Raw genomic sequence first — 20,236 nt, forward strand, 5'->3', positions numbered from 1 at the left:
TTACTGCCAGGAAACAAAGCTTAGCAGGAGAGGAGAGCCAGAGAAGTGACAGGGAAGCTACAGGTTACAACAAATTTGTGAACTCAGCCAAACACAGTGGTGGCAGGGCCTAGCTGCTACAAAGAAGACATGTTTTAGACAATACTCATGTGTATGGGCAAAAAACTCAAGGACTGTATTTGTGACTAATTGTAAAACAGGTTATTTTAGTTTTTGTTCTGTGGAAAGTGTAAAGCATTCCAACAAAGGGTTTTAACGTAGATTTTTTTTGTACCCATGCTGTTGATTGCTAAATGTAATAGTCCGATTATGACGCTGAATAAATGTGTCTTTTTTTTTTTAAAAAAAAGAAAGATATATAGGAACTGATATGATAATGAGCAATTGCTCATACAACTATGGTGGCTAAAAAAGTCCCACAATCTGCTGTCTGCAAGATGGAGGTCCAGGAAAACCAATGGTGTGGCTCTAGTCCAAACCTAAAGTCCTGGAAGCCAATAATGTAAATTCAAGTTTTAGTCTAAAGGACCAAGAACCAGAATCACTAGTATCTGAGGGAAGAAGATGGAAGGAAGTTCCAGCTCAAGCTGAGAAAATTTGCCCTTTTCTGCCTTTTTAGCCCTCAATGGATTGGATGATGTCTACCCACACTGGTGAGGGTGACCTTAGCATTCTTCTTTACTCAGTTTATTGGTTCAAGTGCTAATCTCTCCCAGAAACATCCTCACAGACCTGCCCAGAAATAATGCTATCTGGGCATCTTTTAGCTCAATCAAGTTGACACAAAATTAACCAATCACATTGAAACAAGAATACCATATAGACTTGCTCTGTTCTTACTTAAAGTTCAGAATTTCTCATTTTGTTGTATCCTTGGGTCAATTTCAGTGTTAAAATGGTTGTTTTTGATATTTCATTAAGCTTTTTAGTTACTATGTACATAGGCATAAATTCCTCAAACTCAGAAATTTATTCAAATACGGAGCATTTCGTCCATCAAGATAAAAAAAACTCTTCCAACTGAGGAAGACATCAGTTCTTGGTGACCATCAATGCAAGAAACAATAGTAATATTAACCTGGAGATTTTTCTACTGTTTTACAATATAGCTTGTAACCCAAACATGTGAAGAAGGGAACTAACATTTAATAGAAGGACATCAGCTGTTTTTGTTTTTGTTGTTGGACATAAGCTTTTATGTACACTTTGCTTATGTGATTTGAACTTGGAGCCATGTGGGCAAATTTAGATGGCAGAATAAGAGAACAGAAAGCCATGTCTGGGGGAATGAGAAAGAAAAATTAGGAAAGAAAGGGATACAGGAGAATACGAATGGAGTTTAATGATCTTTCTGGAGGGCTCTTTATACCTAGATCAGTTTTTAATTACTTTTAAATCCTTTAAGAGCAAGAACAGTCTTATATATCCTGTAAAATGTGTTAATATAACATGAGTATTGCACATGTGTAGCTAATAGTCACTAGCTCCAGTGGTCTAGGTTGTACTGAAGGTGAGATTTGTTAGTATTATAGAACAATGAAGCCAAAATTCCAACTCTGTAATGTGATATAAGTATGTCCCTACCCAATCTAGAAAATGGGGCACTGAGACACTGATACAAAACTTCAGACACACAAGAGTCAAATTTTCTGACTTTCATTTAAGTAAATAGTATCTAAAAGCAGGCATATTAGAAAGCAAAGATAGATCAGCTGCCAAAATGCAGAATACTTTGTCATGTAATAAGAAACTGCATCCTAGGTACAACTATACCATTTTTAAAATGCACAGGTAAAAATATACACAGGGAAGCTAAATTTGCTAAAAATCATTCAATTGTACACTTAAACTGGGTGATTTATATGACATGTAAAATATGCCTCAGTAAAGTTATATTTTTAAAGATTTTATTTATTTATTCATGAGAGACACACAGAGAGAGAGGCAGAGACACAGGCAGAGGGCAAAGCAGGCTCCATGCAGGGAGCCTGACACAGGACTCGATCTTGGGTCTTCCCTGGGCGGAAGGCGGCGCTAAACCGCTGAGCCACCTGGACTGCCCCTCAGTCAAGTTATTAAATGTACCCAGGAAACTGAGAAAGAAGCATATTTTTCAAATATGTGTTTTGGAAATATAGAGGTGCAAAATAAAGTCAATTATAATCACAAGAAAAAGGTAATCTGTTACATGGAATAGATATTTAATTCAAACAGATGTCTTACACAGCTGTACATTAATGTAGGTGAAATATGCCATTTTTGAAAAGGATTTATTAATGTAATGTCATTTGCAACTAGAATTTCTGTTATTCAGGACTAAAAATCTCAACAAATCACATTTTTTCTTTTTTCTAGTACAGCTACCATCACGCATATTTTCAGAGATTTGCAGCACATGTAACCAACCTGTCAATGACTTTCACCCTGGTCACAGATTTATTTGTATGGAAAAACACAACAGTATTTGGTAAGTATATGCAATATCTTCCATATAATTAGTACCTCAGGGCAGGTTGTTGATAAACAGAAAACAATAAGGGACATGTTAAATATCCCCAGCAGTACTCTCTGCATACTATCAGATTTAGAAAGAAGAACGAAGGTTTGCATTTCAAGCAATAAACCAGCTAGCTACCAGATTGCCATTAAGTACAAAGATTCCAACTAGAATAACTTGTGATTCATGAAGAAATAATCCTGTCTGCAGCTTCATATTTTAGAGGGCACCATGGAAATAGATATTATTTTTTCAATATTAATAATAAAGGAATGTTATTAAAAGTATTTTACAGTTAATGCTAAATACATCCCAACTCTGCACATCCCCCACTGCCAAGTGACTACCCTAGTATCCATTTACTGGGATAGCTATAGAAATCAGCTATTAGTCTGGAAATATTTGGCTCAAGGGACTTGTAATGGGTTGCAGAGGATTGCACATCATGTTTCACATGCAGATGAGGTTGCCATCTGGTGGATATTCTCTAACTAAAAGCTAACAACATTTATACTTCTATGCAGAGCAATCCTATTCTAGGTGGGGAAATGCTGTTACTTTTTGAAATAATTCATTAAATGTCCATTTTATGATTTGTACTGAATGGATACCTGTTTTTTATACCCCATGGTTGAGTAAAAAAATGCCAGGAAAGGAAGTACACTAAAGCTTTGGATTTAAAAGGTAATAAATGGGGGATGCCTGGGTGGCTCAGTGGTTGAGCATCTGCCTTTGGCTCGGGGCATGATCCCAGGGTACTGGGGCTTCCCGTGGGGAGCCTGCTTCTCCCTCTGCCTGTGTCTCTGTCTCTCTCTCTGTGTCTCTCATGAATAAATAAAATACTTTTTAAAATAAAAGGTAATAAATGTGGGATAGAGAAAGATATTCCACACAAATGATAACCAAAAGAGAGTAGAAGGGACTATACTTACATCAGATAAAATAGACTTTTCAATCAAGGGCAGTCACAAGAGACAAGAAGGTCACTATATAGTGATGAAGACATCACTTCAGATATAGACAGCATTACAATAATAGCAGGGGACTTCAATATGCCACTTTCAACATTGGGTAGATCATTCAGGAAGAAGCTTAATAAACAAACAGTGGACATGATTAACACTATAAACCAAATGAGCTTACCAGACTTATACCAAACAATCCATCCAATAGCACCAGAATATACGTTCTTCTTAAGCATACACAGTATATTCTCCAGCATAGATCTTGGGCCACAAAGCAAGCCTTAACAAATTTAAGAAGATTGAAAACATATCAAGTATCTTTTCTGACTACAAAGGTGTAAAACTAGAAATCAGTAACAGGAAGGAACTGAAAAATTCACAAGTACTTACTAAATAAACAACATATGCTTTCCTGAAAAACAAGTGGGTCAAAAAGATATCAAAAGGGAAATCAGAAAGTGTCTTGAGATTAATGAAAACAAACCCAAAACATACCAGCAGAAGGGGATTCAGCAGAAGCAATCATGAAAGAAAGTTCATAGTAAAAAAATGCCTATAGTAAGAAAAAAGAAAGATTCTGAATAAACAACCTAACTTTACACCTCAAGAAATTAGAAAAATAAGAACTACCTTAGTCCAATGTTAGCAGAAGGAAGGAAATAATAAAGATTAGAACATGAAATGGGACACCTGGATGGCACAGTTAAGCATCCAACTCTTGGTTTTAGTTCAGGTCATGATCTCAGGTTCATGACCTCAGGGTTGTGAGATGGCCTGAATTGTTGCTGCGGGCTCAGTGCAGAGTCTGCTTGAGAGTCTCTTTCCCTCTTCCTCTTCCCCTCCCGGCTGTGCTCTCCTTATTTCTCTCTCTCAAATAAATTAATCTTTTTAAAAAAAGATTATAAATGAAATAGAAAAAAATAAATGAAATAGAGACTAAAAACAGATAACACAAAAAAGTCAATGAAACCAAGAGCTTTTTGAAAACAAAATTTACATACCTTTAGCTAGACTAACCAAGAAAGAGAATTCAAAAGGTAATGACTTTTTTATTAAGCAAGTTCTTGTTTTTTTGTTGTTTTTTTTTAATAATTATTTTTTGCTTTATCCTGTTCATATGTGACCGCCCCAAACCCAACACTTGGTTTTTCTCTTTTGACTTTACTATTCTGCCACTACCCAGGTCAACAGAGTCTTCCTCCCAATAGTATATATGGTTTGATCCTCATCAAGTAGATAGAATGTAGGTCCTCAGAGATCATGGCTCTCCAGCTCCAGGACCTCTGTCCTCCCCTTTGACTGTACTGCCTGTGTTGGGGCTATGCCCAGGTCCTGTCACCCCTGAGGTGTCCTTAGGCGAGAAACACCAAGCAGGCTACATGCTTATGTGCCAACTCTGAACAAACGTGAGGACTGCTTAAAGCCTAGGGTTGAGGGTAGTGAGGCAGGCTGTGTCTGGGTCCATTACAAAGGGATGCTGTGTTTGATTAACAAAGTCTGCCATGGCAACACCCTCTAGACATGTCTGGAATGGGGACATTAGAGGGAGAGACTGCATGCCTGCCACAGTCTCAGATAGGGACAAGGTGTGTACTATATCCTTGCCTTAGGCGGTTGTTCTGCTTCCCAGGCTGCATTGTCTCACACACCAGGTGGCTGGGGAGGCATACTGAAGGCCATGAAGGTTTAAGTGGCTTCCCTAGGCGAAGCAAGTCCCGTTAAACAAAATTTTGTTACATAATTTGAAATATGTCTATGACATTACATGGGCTCTATTTTAAACATCAAAGTGACTTCTGGTGTCATGCATGTCTTTGCCTAACAGCCTTACTATGAGGATTCAGGGTCAGATACATGCCAGAATTATAAATGGTTCTATATCAAACCTACTCTAATACAAAATAACTATTGATTCAGATATAGTGATATAACCCACCCACCTTTTCTAGGTTTACCTCTCTCCTTCTTTTCCCTAATAGAACTATCCAAAAGTCATCTCCCATATACTGAAATATGACATCTATCCCATAGAAGGCATGACAGTCGATGAAAATGGTGTGCTGTAAAACCAGTTACTCATTCCATTTTTACACAGAGGCTAGTTATCTGAACACTGCCTCATAGTCATTAGCCACCATCTCATAACTATGTATTACTTGTGTTGAGTAAAGGAGAGCAGGTAAAAAAGGAAAATGGGCTTTCTTGTTGGACCTGGATTAAAATCATATCTCTATAGTGTTTCAGTTATTTCTCCTTCATAAAATAGTTCTCTGAGACTCAAAAGAAGTGGAGGAGCGGTGCCTGGGTGGCTCAGCGGTTGAGTGTCTGCCTTTGGCTCAGGGTATGATCCCAGAGTCCCGGGATTGAGTCCCACATCGGGCTTCCTGCATGGAGACTGCTTCTCCCTCTGCCTGTGTCTCTGCCTCTCTCTTTCTCTCTCTCATGAATAAATAAATAAAATATATTTAAAAAATTAAAAAACAAGAAGTGAAGGAAATAACACTGTGGGTATGATATTAGTGTTGTTATAAAGATGGAAGTGACAGTGTGCTTGGATGGTTCAGTTGGTAGTGGGTGGCTCAGTCAATTAAGCATATGATTCTTAATCTTAGCTCGGGTCTTGATCTCAGGATGGTTGAGTTCAAGCCCCATGTTGGTCTCCACATTAGGGGCAGAATCTACTTAAAAAACAAATAAAAAATCGTTTAAAAAAGATGGAGGCACTTACCAAATAGTAGGTTTTTAACACATCTCAGTTAAATACAAGAAGTTTCTTTTAAAAAAGTATATACATTGCTGCCTTTATATAGTCCTCATGGTGATCTATGAATTTTTTTAAATGGAGCCCTATCTATTATCCCTCTTGAAAGGTTACAATTAACTCTACTATGTTTATATGAAATAACCTACATCAAAGCTAGTTTAAAAATAAATGAGCAAGCAAATGTATACATTTATATGTACATAAAATATCAATACAAATTTAATACAAATATTAATTCAAATGTAGTGATTAGTCCTGAGAATATGACATCACAACTGCAAATGCAATATTACATGAATCGGTATTTATGACTTTGGATAAAATTTCCTTCATAGTAAGATGATGCAAATAGATTCATATGCAGAAGTGAGGACACTGAGTTCTGGAAAACAGATGACAAGAATAGACTCCAGTAATGAGGCAGACACTAATGTTGAACATGCATCTGGAAAATTAAAGCTATTTCATGAATATGAGGAGAAAAATCAATAAAGCTAAATTAACATATTTTTATAATGTAGCTGTAGTTATTTTACTGAAGTGAAATATTAAGTGCTATAAGTAGATATTTGACTCATTCATCTGTATCCCTAAAATTTTTCATAATCCAGTTGACAAGAAAAACTTTTTTGGGGGTGCCTGGGTAGTTCAGTGATTGAGCGTCTGCCTTTGGCTCAGATCATGATCCGGGGTCCTGGGATCAAGTATAACATGGTTCTCCCTGCAGGGAGCCTGCTTCTTCCTCTGCCTATATCTCTGCCATTCTCTCTCTGTCTCTCATGAACAAATAATTAAAATTTTAAAAAAAGAAAAGATTTTAATTATTTATTTGAGAGAGAGAGAGAGAGCACAAGAGCATGAGGGTGGGCCACGGGGAGGGACAAAGGGAGAGGGAGAAGCCAAGTCCTTGCTGAACAAGGAGCCCAATGTGGGTCTCTGTACCAGGACCCTGAGATCGTGACCTGAGCCAAAGGCAGACCCTTCACCAACTGAGCCACCCAGGTGCCCCTATGAGAAAAACTTTTTAGTACTTTCTTATTGAGGTCTCCTCATATTTGAGGATATAGACATGCTGATGACTGCAAGATATGTATCTCTAGCCTCTTTCTCTTGAACTCCAGACTAAAACATCTAAATCTCAGATATCTCCACTAGCATGTGCCATAAGAGAGAGCAGAGACAAATGGTTTAGAGTGCAGATTATTAGTGAAACAGACTTGAGTTCAACTCCTGACTTCATCATTTACCAGTTATGTAACTTTGGACAAGTTAGTTTCTCTGAACCCATTTCTTCTTCTGGAAAACAAGGATAAAAATAGTACTGACATATAGTAAAAATTAATGAAATATATACCTAATGTACTCGGGTGAATGAAATCTAATAAACAATAAAATATATATTCCATTAAAAGAAACACATACATATGTATCTCTTCAAAACCAGTAAATTCTTTTCTCACAGCCTGGGCTGCCCCTGAACCGGTTTTAATGATGTTTTACAACTATTGTCAAAGGTCAGAAGCTATAAATAATATACAAGGAAACATATATTTGGAGTTCACTACATAATTAATTCCATTTATATTGCAATTTGGCAAAACAAAAAATCAAAATATTTTGAGTCATTCAAGTGGCATTTGTCACAGAACACCATATGCAGTAATTTTGCATATGTCTGGGCAGCCCGGGTGGCTCAGCGGTTTGATGCCTGCCTTTGGCCCAGGGTGTGATCCTGGGGACCCTGCTTGAGTCCCACGTTGGGCTCCCTGCATGGAGCCTGCTTCTCCCTCTGCCTGTGTCTCTGACTCTCTCTGTGTGTGTCTCTCATGAATAAATAAAATCTTAAAAAAATTTTTTTGCACATGTCTTATCTTGAACACTGAATTATGACCTTCTTGATAAAACAAATAGCATCTTAGACATTCTTATATCCTCTATTCCATAATGCCCATCACAACTTCTTGCATGGAGTAGGTACTCAGTACATAGCAATTAAGTAAAAAGGAAAGAAAGCTATCTTGTTCTTTTACAATAAAAAAATGCAAAATTTTCAGTGGCTGACTCAGTCAGTGGAGCATGTGACTCTTGATCTTGGGGTTGTGGGTTCAGTCCCTGCATTGGGTGTAGAGATTCCATAAAAAATAAAATCTTGGGATCCCTGGGTGGCTCAGCGGTTTAGCACCTGCCTTCAGCCCAGGCCCTGATCCTGGAGTCCTGGGATCCAGTCCCGCGTCAGGCTCCCTGCATATGAGCCTGCTTCTCCCTCTGCCTGTGTCTCTGCCTCTCTCTGTGTGTGTGTGTCTCTCATGAATAAATAAATAAAATATTTTCTAAAAATCTTAAAAAGGCAAAATTTTCTATCTTAAATAATCTGCAGGCTCAAATATAACTTATTAGTCTTTGGGAGAATTAATTTTTTAAAAAGTAAGCTCTATGCCCAATGTGGGGCTTGAACTAACCATCCTGAGAAGAAGAGTCACGCGCTATACTGACTGAGCCAGCCAGGCGACCAGGGAGAATTATTTAAATTCTCATTTCCTCTCTTTAGATTATTTCCTTTGATCCTAGACCAATTTTATACATATTCCAGACCTATGCATTCTTGGTAATTTGTTTGACTAAATGTATATTAAATCATCACAGGTTCCTATTATCTAGAAGTTTTCTAAAAATTTGATCACTTTTAAACATCAGCTGTATTACTTATAAAAACAGATTTAAAAGTTATAGCAATGCCTTGGCAGGTTACTCTTTCTTCTCTCATTTTATTTCATATCTTCTCTTTAAAAATATTTAATGGTATGTTTTGCAAAAAACAGTGAACTATTTAAATCAGAACTCCTGCTTGAAGTTCTAAATCATTACCTTTCAAATTCAAGTATCTAAGATAACCTATTTAATATTAACATAAAGAACCCCCAAAGGCAGGAATAGTATGCAAAATTATGCTATGAATGTAAGTAAGTCTAGAGTATACTTGAGAAGGAGAGGGATGGGGAAAGACAAGAAATGAGAACATTATGGAATCTTTGGTGGCATTCTTCCCCTATCCTTCTTACCGATTTGTCCTTCCTTTGTAACTGTTTTAATTCATTTGTTAAACAATCACTAACAATTTACTATAAGATAATTCATGAGGAGTGCTGGGTGGTTTAGGTGGTTCAGTGTCTGACTTCGGTTCAGGTCATAACCTCAGGGTCCTGAGATCGAGCCCCGTGCTGAGCTCCCCATCAGCGAGGAGTCTCCTCCTCCCCCTACTCATGCTCTCTTGAGCATGAGAAAGGTCTCCCTTTCTCAAACAAATAAAGAATTAAAAAAAAAGATAATTCATGGGCACCTGGGTAGCTCAATGGTTGAGCATCTGCCTTTGGCTCAGGTCATGATTCCGGGGTCCTGGGATCAAGTCCTGCATAACGCTCACCACAGGGAGTTTGCTTCTCCCTCTGCCTGTCTCTGCCTCTCTCTGTGTGTCACTCATGAATAAATAAAATCTTTAAAAAAAGACAATTCATAAAAAGTGTTTACCATAGTTACCAGTACATAGTAAGCACTCAGTAAAGGTAAATAAATGTTAGTGATTATTATTTTTGTGTGCAACCCCTCATCTTTGCCTTTAGTATGACCTCTTTTCCCAAATTTACATACAGGCTGGGATAAAGAAGGATCATGCACACACTTTTAAAAATATTTAAGATATGCCTGAATAATTTTCTTGGAATTTTGTCTTGAAATCACCCATTTCATGAAATCCACAACATTAAACTCCTAGTCACTAAATGGCATGCTTCTTAAAGTTTCTCAGTGAGGACAATTAATGTCTAATGGCAATTTTTTATAAAAAGGCATTCTGTATAAAAAAATTCCAGACAAGCCCATATATCTTTTTCCCATTTTATTTTTAAAAAATATTTTATTTATGTATACATGAGAGGCACAGAGAGAGAGGAAGAGACATAGGCAGAGGGAGAAGCAGGCTCCCCACAGAGAGCCTGATGTGGGACTTGACCTGATGCAAAGGCAGACACTCAATCACTGAGCCACCCAGGGGTCCCTATTTCATTTTTAAAATTTATTATTATTAATTTAAAATGTTTTTAAATTTAAATTCAATTTAGTTAGCATACAGTGTATTAGTTTCAGGGGTAGAGTTAGTGATTCATCAGTGGTATGTAACACTCACTGCTCATTACATCACATGCCCTCCTTAATTCCCATCACCCAGTTACCCCATCCCCCACCCTGCCTCCCCTCCAGCAACCCTATTTGTTTCCTATAGTTAAGAGTCTCTTATGGCTTGCCTCCCTCTCTGTAGTTATTTTATTTTCCCTTCCCTTCCCCTATGTTCATCTGTTTGGTTTCTTAAATTCCACATATGGGTGAAATCATATGGTATTTCTCTTTCTCTGACTGACTTATTTCACTTAGCATAATACCTTTTAGTTCCATCCATGTCATTGCAAATGGCAAGATTTCATTATTTTTGATACCTGAGTAATATTCATATATAATACATACTAATATATAATATTCATATATAATACATATAATATTCACATATAATTCATATATATAATTTCTTCTTTATCCATTTATCTGTCAATGGACATCTGGGCTCTTTCCATATTTTGGCTATTGTAGACATTGCTTCTATAAACATTGGGGTGCAAGTGACCTTCGAATAACTATTTTTGTATTCTTTGGATAAATACCTAGTAGTGCAATAGCTGGGTCCTAGGGTAGTTCTATTATTAACTTTTACTAACAGTGTTAAGAGGGTTCCCATTTCTCTGCATCCTTACCAACATCTGTTGTTTCCTGAGTTGTTAATTTTAGCCATTCTGGCTGGTGTGAGGTGGTACCTCATCATGGTTTTGATTTGCCTAGACAAGTCCATGTATCTTATGTTTATGTATCATCTTAAATTATCTATAATTTTAAGTATTTGAAAGTTAGTATTTTCAGTTTTCTGTAGCAACAGACCTTACTTTTTAATGGTGCAGTGAATATATATTCTAACAGTCAATTCTAATTCTAATATATATATATATTTCATATAACAATATATTTCAAATAATTCTTTTTTTGGTTTATGTTTCTTTCGTGTTTCTCTGAAACTGTTCTTCACTTTTTTGTTGCAAACTGGGCCTCTTAATCTCTCACCCTTAATGCTATTAACTTTGGGGAACCCTGGGTGGCACAGCAGTTTGGGAACCCTGGGTGGTGCAGCGGTTTAGCGCCTGCCTTTGGCCCAGGGCGCAATCCTGGAGACCCAGGATCAAATCCCACGTCGGGCTCCCGGTGCATGGAGCCTGCTTCTCCCTCTGCCTATGTCTCTGCCTCTCTCTCTCTCTGATGACTATCATAAATAAATAAAAATTAAAAAAAATGTTATTAACTTTGAAGTGTCCTATTTGTCAATACAGAGTGTGCTGTAAGACTTTCAGTTAAACAAGGCAGATGAGACACATGCATTTATCTCTGTGGCATCATGAAGCTCCACTAAAATGACAGTAAAGGACTTTTTTAAAGGTAAATATGGAGAAGGACAAAGAGGAGAGGAGATAACAGCAGATAGATGTAAGTCAACAAAATTGTGGAAGTTTGAAAGCATTAGATGAGAGGAGTGCTAAGCTAATTTAAGAAACCAGAGAAAGCTGAAATCTAATGCTGGTGGTAATGTGTTCAGTGCTTAAAGTTCCTGGATATCTCTAGGTACAGGATGAAGGGAGGGCTTAAAAAGAGGAGGCTTAATAATTAATTGAAAGTATATATTAGAGGTATGCCTGGATGGCTCAGCGGTTGAGCACCTGCCTTCGGCCCAGGCTGTGATCCTGGGGTCCTGGGATCGAGTCCTCCATCAGGCTCCCTGCACGGAGCCTGCTTCTCTATATGTCTATGTCTCTGCCTCTTTCTCTCTCTCTGTCTCTCATGAATAAATAAATATTTTTTTAAAAAAAAAGAAAGTATATATTAGAAAAAAAATAGATTCCCAAAGCCCCTCATCCATTCCAAGAAAAGATTCAAATTTTATTTTCTGGAGTAATTAAGACATTTTTCTAGAAAAAAAAAAGCTCTAGTCTCGGAAACAATAGGCATAGCTGAGGGCTGGGGTGTGAACCTTTTTTTTTTTAAAATAGATTTTATTTATATGAGAGACAGAGCATGAACAGGGAGAGAGGCAGAGGGAGAAGCAGACTCCCTGCTGAGACAATTCAAGGATTCAGTAGTGGAGGGTCAAATTAGACCAACAGAAGTTTCAGAAAGACAAGACAGAAAAATATACAGGAGATAATTACTAAAGAAATATTACAAGAAAAATTCTTAGCACCACAATATATGTTATTCAGATTAAAAAGGTCTACCAAGTACCCAGAACAGTGAATGAGAAAATGGTTCTCAGTAACGAACATTATAGTGGAACTTCAGAAGATGGATTAAAGAGAAAATTTTAAAGCTTTTAGAGGGAAAAAAACAGGTCATACACAAAGGACCACAAATAATATTAGGAAGAAAAATTCTAAACTGTACCCCCAGAATCAAGAAGATAAGTTTTTAGGGAAAATAATTTCCAACTGAGGTAGCATAAATAATGCTTCCCCACAAAGATGTCCTTATCCGAATCCTTGGATCTGCAACTATATTACCTTACATGGTAAAACATGGTAAATGGAATTTTACAGATGTGATTAAGTGAAGGATCTTAAGATGGAGAGATTCTCCTGGATTCTGGGTGGGCCCAATATAATAAAAAAGGTCTTTATAAGAAGGAGTCAGGAAAATCAAAGTAAGAAAAAGAGATGTGGAAACCGAAGCAGAGGTTGGAGTAATATGCTCTGAGATAGAGGAACGAGGAATGTAGGCAGCCTGTAGAAACTGGAAAAGGCAACTAAAAATATTCTCCTCTTATAGACTCTAAAAGGAACCAGCCTTGCCAATACCTTGATTTTAGCCCATTGAAACTGAATTCAGATTTCTGATCCAAAGAGAATAAATTTGTGTCGTTTTCAGCCATTGAGTTTGGGATAATTTGCTATAGCAGCAATAGGACACATAATATGTCAAGCTAGAACTCTTATCAGTTGATCTAACAATCTCATGAAAGATTAGAACAAGGTGTTCTCAGACATTCAAGATCTCAAAAAATGTATCATGTTTCTCAAGAAATTACTGGAGGATATCTGTCCATCAAAATGAGAGAGTTAAAGCAAAAGTGAGGGAAACATAACATCCATAAAATGTAATCCAACAGAAGAGAAGAGCAAAGGCAATTTTCAGGATAAAGGTGTGGGGATAACCCAGGAAGAGAGCTATTCAGAAAGACTAAACCAGTTCACATTGGAACAGAAGGACAAAAATCCCCATCACAGACATCTTTATTTTTTAATTTATTTAAATTCAACTTGCCAACATATAGTATAATACCCAATGCTCATCACATCACGTTGACATCTTTAATTTTTTTTTAATTTATTTATTTATGATAGTCACACAGAATGAGAGAGAGAGGCAGAGACATAGGCAGAGGGAGAAGCAGGCTCCATGCACCAGGAGCCTGACGTGGGATTTGATCCTGGGTCTCCAGGATCGCGCCCTGGGCCAAAGGCAGGCACTAAACCGCTGCACCACCCAGGGATCCCGACATCTTTAATTTAAAAAAATTAAAGTTATAGATAACCTCATGTATTTGAACACACAGAAAAGAGATGTGGAGATTTATTGGAAAAATCTACTTGGGGATGAGTAAGTGATAGATGCATAAAAAAATCCTAAGCAAATAAAATTTAATTAATTTGTCAAAACAAAAATTTTACAGGAAAGGAAATACAACAACATACTCAATACTTGGTTAAACTCTGAATAATGTTTACAAAGTCATAGTAACATAATCACCGAATACTGATTTCACTAAAAATTTTGGGAGGAGGGGAAGTATACATTTATGGGTGCATAAGAGCCAACCTGCCACCTTTCAGAATATAGAATTAATATATTATCTAAAAAGCTGAAAAGTCAAGAAATAGCAACATTACATAAAAACATGGTACTGAATACTATAGGGAACAGCTAAAATTGTTTAAGGTTATTGCTCTCCAAGAGTGAGAATCAGGAATGGAGAGGGATAGGACTGTGCTATTTTACTGTGCTATTTCTTAAAAAATCTTTATGTACAAGATATCAATTTAGTAAAATTAAAATTTTAGTTTAAAGATGAGTTATTTTTACGAACAATGCATTTAGTGCTTAGCTAAATTCTTCATAGTTGCATTGAATGCGTGTTCTAATCTAAAAATCACAATTTTTAAGACAGGTAAAAATCCTCTTATATACAGTGGCACGGTTGCCACTTACTCAATTCTTGAGGAACAAAAGTAAAAATACTCACCATGACTGGTAGGGCTTGGTGAACTCTCTAATCTCACTGCATGCCACTGGTTCCTTTGCTTATTATGTTCTACATACACTGTCCTTTTTCATTTCTTTGTTCAAACAAGCAAACTCCTTTCCTGATGACCTGCCCACAGTCTATTCATTTTGCTGGGAAGGTTATTCCCTCAATCTTCTCCTGGTTGGCTCCTTATCTTTCACGGCTCAGCTTAAATGTCACTTCTGCAGAGAAGCTTTCTCTGACCATTGAATTTAAAGGAGGTCTCCACGCCACCCCCCACTCTTCCTGTTATTTTCTTATGCATTGCTCTGTTTTTTACTGAATTTTACCACAATTTGTAAAAACATATTTGCATAAATGTTTGTGTGTTTTCACTAAATTCTAAGCTGTCTAGTGCACCTGTGTGTAGCAGAAGGACTTGGACATAGTAAGTGCTCAAAAAATATTTTTAAAAAGAATTTCTTATTGATATATCCATGTTTCTGATATTTATAAACAATGACATGTTATATTCCATAGTTTTTGTTATGTTAGCAGTAACTAGATACAGAGAATTATATAAAGACAAAATAATACAATTTAGACCTTTTGAAAACTTGAGTTCTTGAAAACCATTCAAATCTTAACACCTTTGGCTCATCTAAACACTAGCCTCCTCTTATACAATGGATTCTAAGCAATGTCTGGAATTATGTTTTACTCAGTAGTCTCCTTTAATCAAGTACTATATCATTTGTAGTTAAGCTGATTATAATTTTATACAACAAGGGGTAATTAACATCACTGATCCACAGAGGAGGCATATACCCATATAATCAGGAACACATAAATGTCTTTTCCTTCTAAAAATACGTGGTAATGAGATGTATAACTTAGTCTTGTAGTCACTATAATAGAATTAAATGCTTCATTTAGGTGACTTGTTCCACACTCAATTGGATTTTACTTAAAGAGAGCATTTCATGGTTTTTGATCTTTGTCTTTGTAGCCTGGGAAGGAATGTGAAGTGAAAATCACAAAGGTTCATTTTAATTATTCCAGTAATATTGTAGTTTAATATGATTTCTAGTGTAATTTTTATGAGTAGTAGTTTCATGTACAGATAGGATTTGTAAAAATCTTACAATTTAAGCCTAATAAAAAGAGATCAGACATGCAATATGTCTACCACAGTACATGGCACATTATGAGCATTCAATAAAAATTAAGTTTTTTTTTCTCTGACTCTGATAATTCAAGTAGTGCAGCCAACTCTCATTCATTACAGTCCATTAAAGCCCCAACTTTACACTTGTATAATGATTTTTTAAACGAAGTCTAAGATTTTGATCTATTTGAACTTACTGTTTCTGCTTATTTTCTTTCATATGTTTTTTTTGTATATAATTGAATCCTGATTTTATCAGTTGTCTTGCACACCCTTGGATAAATGAAGTCCTTTCTTTTACTCACTAGGACCTTGAAGAAACTAGGCAGTCTAGTCTGAATTTTTAAAACATCATTAAAATAAAAATATTGATTATTAAACTGTAGAAGAGGAAAAAAAACCTTTTTTTGTTCTTCTTCCCTTCTAGATTCTCTACCTAAGGCCTCATAAATTAAACTGGCAAAAAACAGATTAACAAGAGAAAAACTAACAAAAGTTTATTAATATGTGCACCATGCACAGCACAATGGGGGGTAGTCAGAAGTAACTTGGTGGTTAGAACTTGAGTTTATATACCATTTAAAAGAACAATTTTTATAGAAGTGAGAAGACAAATGTAAAAGACGTATTTCCTGAGTGGCAAATTGTGGGAAGGTAAAGATCTGAGGGAACTAATGGATCATAAGGGCTAGTTAGTAATTTGTTATGTAGATTCCTATAATGCTGACTCCAGGCCTATAAAGGTGTAGAATTGTCTCTGGTGGTTCATTTCAGTCCTTCTTGGTACACAGGGGAGAGAGACACCTTTACAACTACTTTTAGGCATAAAGGGGAAGGCAGAGAGTTTTTCTTGTATTTGCTCTGTCAATCAACAAAAAAGAAAACTGCAAAATAAAATGTGTGTTTATTTGGGGTTTTAGGAGTGCAATGTGGGAGGCACCTTTGCCTGAAATTGAAAGCATGCTCCAGAGAGACAAAAGAGGTTAGACTTTTTAAAGAGGAAACAGGGGATTTACATAAGTTGTTTTGAAGAAAAGGTGATTGGTGCTGGTTTCTCTACAATTACACTAATCTGTGTGTGATTGGTGGCTAAGGCTAGTGTTAGGCAGAAAGTCCCAGTAAGTCCATTTTAACAAATAGCAGATGCCTCGGCTTTTAGCTGAGTTCAGCAAAAATTCTAAGAATTTGAGACAGAAGATGTGCATAAGCCCCCATCTCAATGTCCTCCAGGCTCCATTTTAAATAACTTTTAGCAATGGTTATTCCATTTTTTTTTCTCTGCTGTCAGCTTCTTCTCAATTGCCATCAACTTGAAATAATTGATTTCAATTACAATAACTTGAAATAATTCTCAAGTCAAAGTGCATTTTTGGGGGTGGCGAATTCTACCCTTTAAAATTAAACAATTTTCTTTATAGTGCTCTGAAAATTGGCTCATTATAGTATAATTTTAATCCAAGATTTGATTAGTGTAGCCACAAAATAGTTATTTTGGTATCTCTAAAAGACAATTGTATCAAAAACATTTTAGAGGGGCAAAAAGAAAGGGAGAGTCAAATTTTGGCAACTTTTCAAAAACACAGTGGATCCACAAAGAGATTAAAAACAAATGTTTTATAACATGTGACTTCTCAGCTTTGATAAAATATTTACAATAATAAGGAAAAGATATATACAAACCTTTCATGACTGATGAAAAATTAAAGAAATCTAAACACAAGTTAGGTGGCTCAAAGATTCTATGCTGTGCTGTGTTTGAAACGCATAAGAAGCATTTCTGATTTATCTTCCTTTAAAAGTTATATTGCTCTTATTGCCTTATATCATAATGCATAAGTCACTGCTGTAGGCTCATCATTAAAGGATAACTCAGCATAGTATAGGAGAGCACTTACCAGGCATCTGGAACGTTGGGTTTAACCCTTTACTCTGCTATTACAATACCGGGAAAAATCACAATCTGTTTGAACCTGTCTCTTGTCGATAAGATAAAAAGAATGGATTCCATGGTTTCATAATTTTAAAAGTCCACAAACCATTGGTCAGCCAATGAACAAAACAAAATTCTATTATTAGAACAGAAAAGGAATTATGTTTTAATTATCTCTAATCCCCCCAGGGCCTAGGATGGTCCCTAATAATTTAACTCTTTTTAGTTCAATAAACATTTATTGAGGATCTTCTAAGTTCCAGGGATAGCACTGAATCCTGGGAATTCAGAGATGAGGTAGACATGCTCTCTACCTTTTAGGATTTTTACAGTGCAGATGAAGTAAAAAGTATTTAGGTAGTTTAAACATCAAGAATTATGGCTGAGGCCAAGATGCAGATTTTCATGAAGACCCTTACGGGGAAGACCATCACTCTCGAGGTTGAGCCCTTGGATACAATAGAAAATGTAAAGGCCAACATTCAGGATAAGGAAGGAATCCCTCCTGATCAGCAGAGACTGATATTTGCTGGCAAGCAACTGGAGGATGGCCGTACTTTGTCTGACTACAACATTCAAAAGGAGTCCACTCCTCATCTTGTGTTGAGACTTCGTGGTGGTGCTAAGAAAAGGAAGAAGAAGTCTTACACCACTCCCAGGAAGAATAAGCATAAGAGAAAGAAGGTTAAGCTGGCCGTCCTGAAATACTACAAGGTGGACGAGAATGGCAAAATCAGTCGCCTTCGTCGAGAGTGCCCTTCAGATGAATGTGGTGCTGGAGTTTTTACGGCTAGCCACTTTGACAGACATTATTGTGGCAAATGCTGTCTGACCTATTGCTTCAACAAACCAGAAGACAAGTAATTGTATATGGATTGATAATAAAAGAAGTGAACTGATAACATTTAAAAAAAAAAGAATTATGGCTGAGGTAGACAAAGAGTAGTATTTTACATAGTGAACGTAACTTACAAGGGCGAGAGAAAGGCTTCCTGGAGGAAATCATCCTCTGCTCAATCTTTTTTTTAATTTTTTTATTGGAGTTCAATTTGCCAACATATAGCATAACACCCAGTGCTCATCCTGCCAAGTGCCCCCCTCAGTGCTCATCACCCAGTCACCCTAACCCTCCACCCACCTCCCTTTCCACTACCCCTTGTCGTTTCCCAGAGGTGTCTCTCATATTTTGTCACCCTCACTGATATTTTCACTCATTTTCTCTCCTTTCCCCTTTACTCCCTTTCACTAATTTTTATATTCCCCAAATGAATGAGGCCATATAATGTTTGTCTTTCTCCGATTGACCTCTGCTGAATCTTGAAGGATTAGTTATCCATAATGATGGAGAGGCAGAGAAAATAGCAAGAGCAGAAACAAAACATATAAAAAGAATATGAATAAGTTAATATGGCATGCATTCATTACAGTCTCTTAAAAAATTAAATAGCTGGGATCCCTGGGTGGCTTAGTGGTTTAGCGCCTGCCTTCAGCCCAGGGCATGATCCTGGAGTCCCAGGATCAAGTCCCACATCGGGCTCCCTGCATGGAGCCTGCTTCTCCCTCTGCCTGTGTCACTGCCTGTGTCTCTCATGAATAAATAAATAAAATCTAAAAAAAAAACAGTATTAAAGACAGAAAGGGCACTAACAAATCACCAGGGACCTCCCATAAAGCATACAAAATCTAAAATGTTTATATTAATAATATTTTAACAGAAAATCTTACTTTAGGGACAGCTGTGTTTTATTTAATTTTTAAAATTTAATTTGAGAGAGAGAAGGAGGAGAGACAGAGAACACACAGGAGCAGGAGCTGAGGGAGGGGCAGAGGTAGAGGGAAAAGCAGACTCCCCAGAGTGGGGAGCCCCACAAGAGGCTTGATCCCCAGACCCCAGGATCATGACCTGAGCCGAAGGCAGATGCTTAACTGACTGAGCCACTCATGTGCCCCAAAAGTTTTAGTTTTAGGTATAAAAAAATATCCTGAAAATTTTACTTGTTTGATAATCAGGAACTGATTTTGGAAAGGCAAAATGAAGAATTGTCAGGGCACATCTGTGCACTTGACTGGATCTTTTTTTTTTTGACTGGATCATTAAGAAACTATACTTACCTACCTATTTAATCAAAGCACAGTAGTCTCCCCCTTATCCACAAGGAATGCACTCCAAGACCCCCAGGTGAATGCCTGAAACTGCAGATAGTACCACATACCATGTTTTTCATAACTATACACACAAACCTATGATAAAGTTTAATTTATAAATTAGATTAATAATCATTAATAATAAAATACAATTATAACAATATACTGTAAGAAAAGTCATGCAAATGAGGCCTCTTTCAAAATATCTTATACTGTACCCATGCTTGTGATGATGTGAGATGATAAAATAACTGTGATAACATGAGGTGAGGTGACTGATAATAGGCACTGTGATACAGCTACGGTTAGGCTACTATTGGTCTTCTGATGATAAGACAGAAGTCAGAAGGAGGATCTTCCATTTCCAGACTGCAGGTTGACTAGGGTAACTGAAATCCCCAA

The 20,236-nt window shown here is 36.8% G+C and overlaps 1 protein-coding gene across 1 annotated transcript; it reads left to right on the top strand.

The window, feature by feature from the left end:
• The first annotated feature begins 18,082 nt into the window (after positions 1–18,082).
• Positions 18,083–18,609, top strand: LOC129518532 (ubiquitin-40S ribosomal protein S27a-like). The gene has a single exon (XM_055338682.1). It carries the CDS (start codon positions 18,083–18,085, stop codon positions 18,551–18,553), a length of 471 nt encoding a protein of 156 aa, XP_055194657.1. The 3' UTR covers positions 18,554–18,609.
• Positions 18,610–20,236: the final 1,627 nt, after the last annotated feature.

This window comes from Nyctereutes procyonoides, unplaced genomic scaffold (assembly GCF_905146905.1).
Source record: "Nyctereutes procyonoides isolate TBG_1078 unplaced genomic scaffold, NYPRO_anot_genome, whole genome shotgun sequence".
Taxonomy (NCBI): Eukaryota; Metazoa; Chordata; class Mammalia; order Carnivora; family Canidae; genus Nyctereutes; species Nyctereutes procyonoides.

Excerpts from the sequence above, each read along its gene's own strand:
- LOC129518532 (XM_055338682.1), top strand. The coding sequence starts at position 18,083 with ATGCAGATTTTCATGAAGACCCTTACGGGGAAGACCATCACTCTCGAG.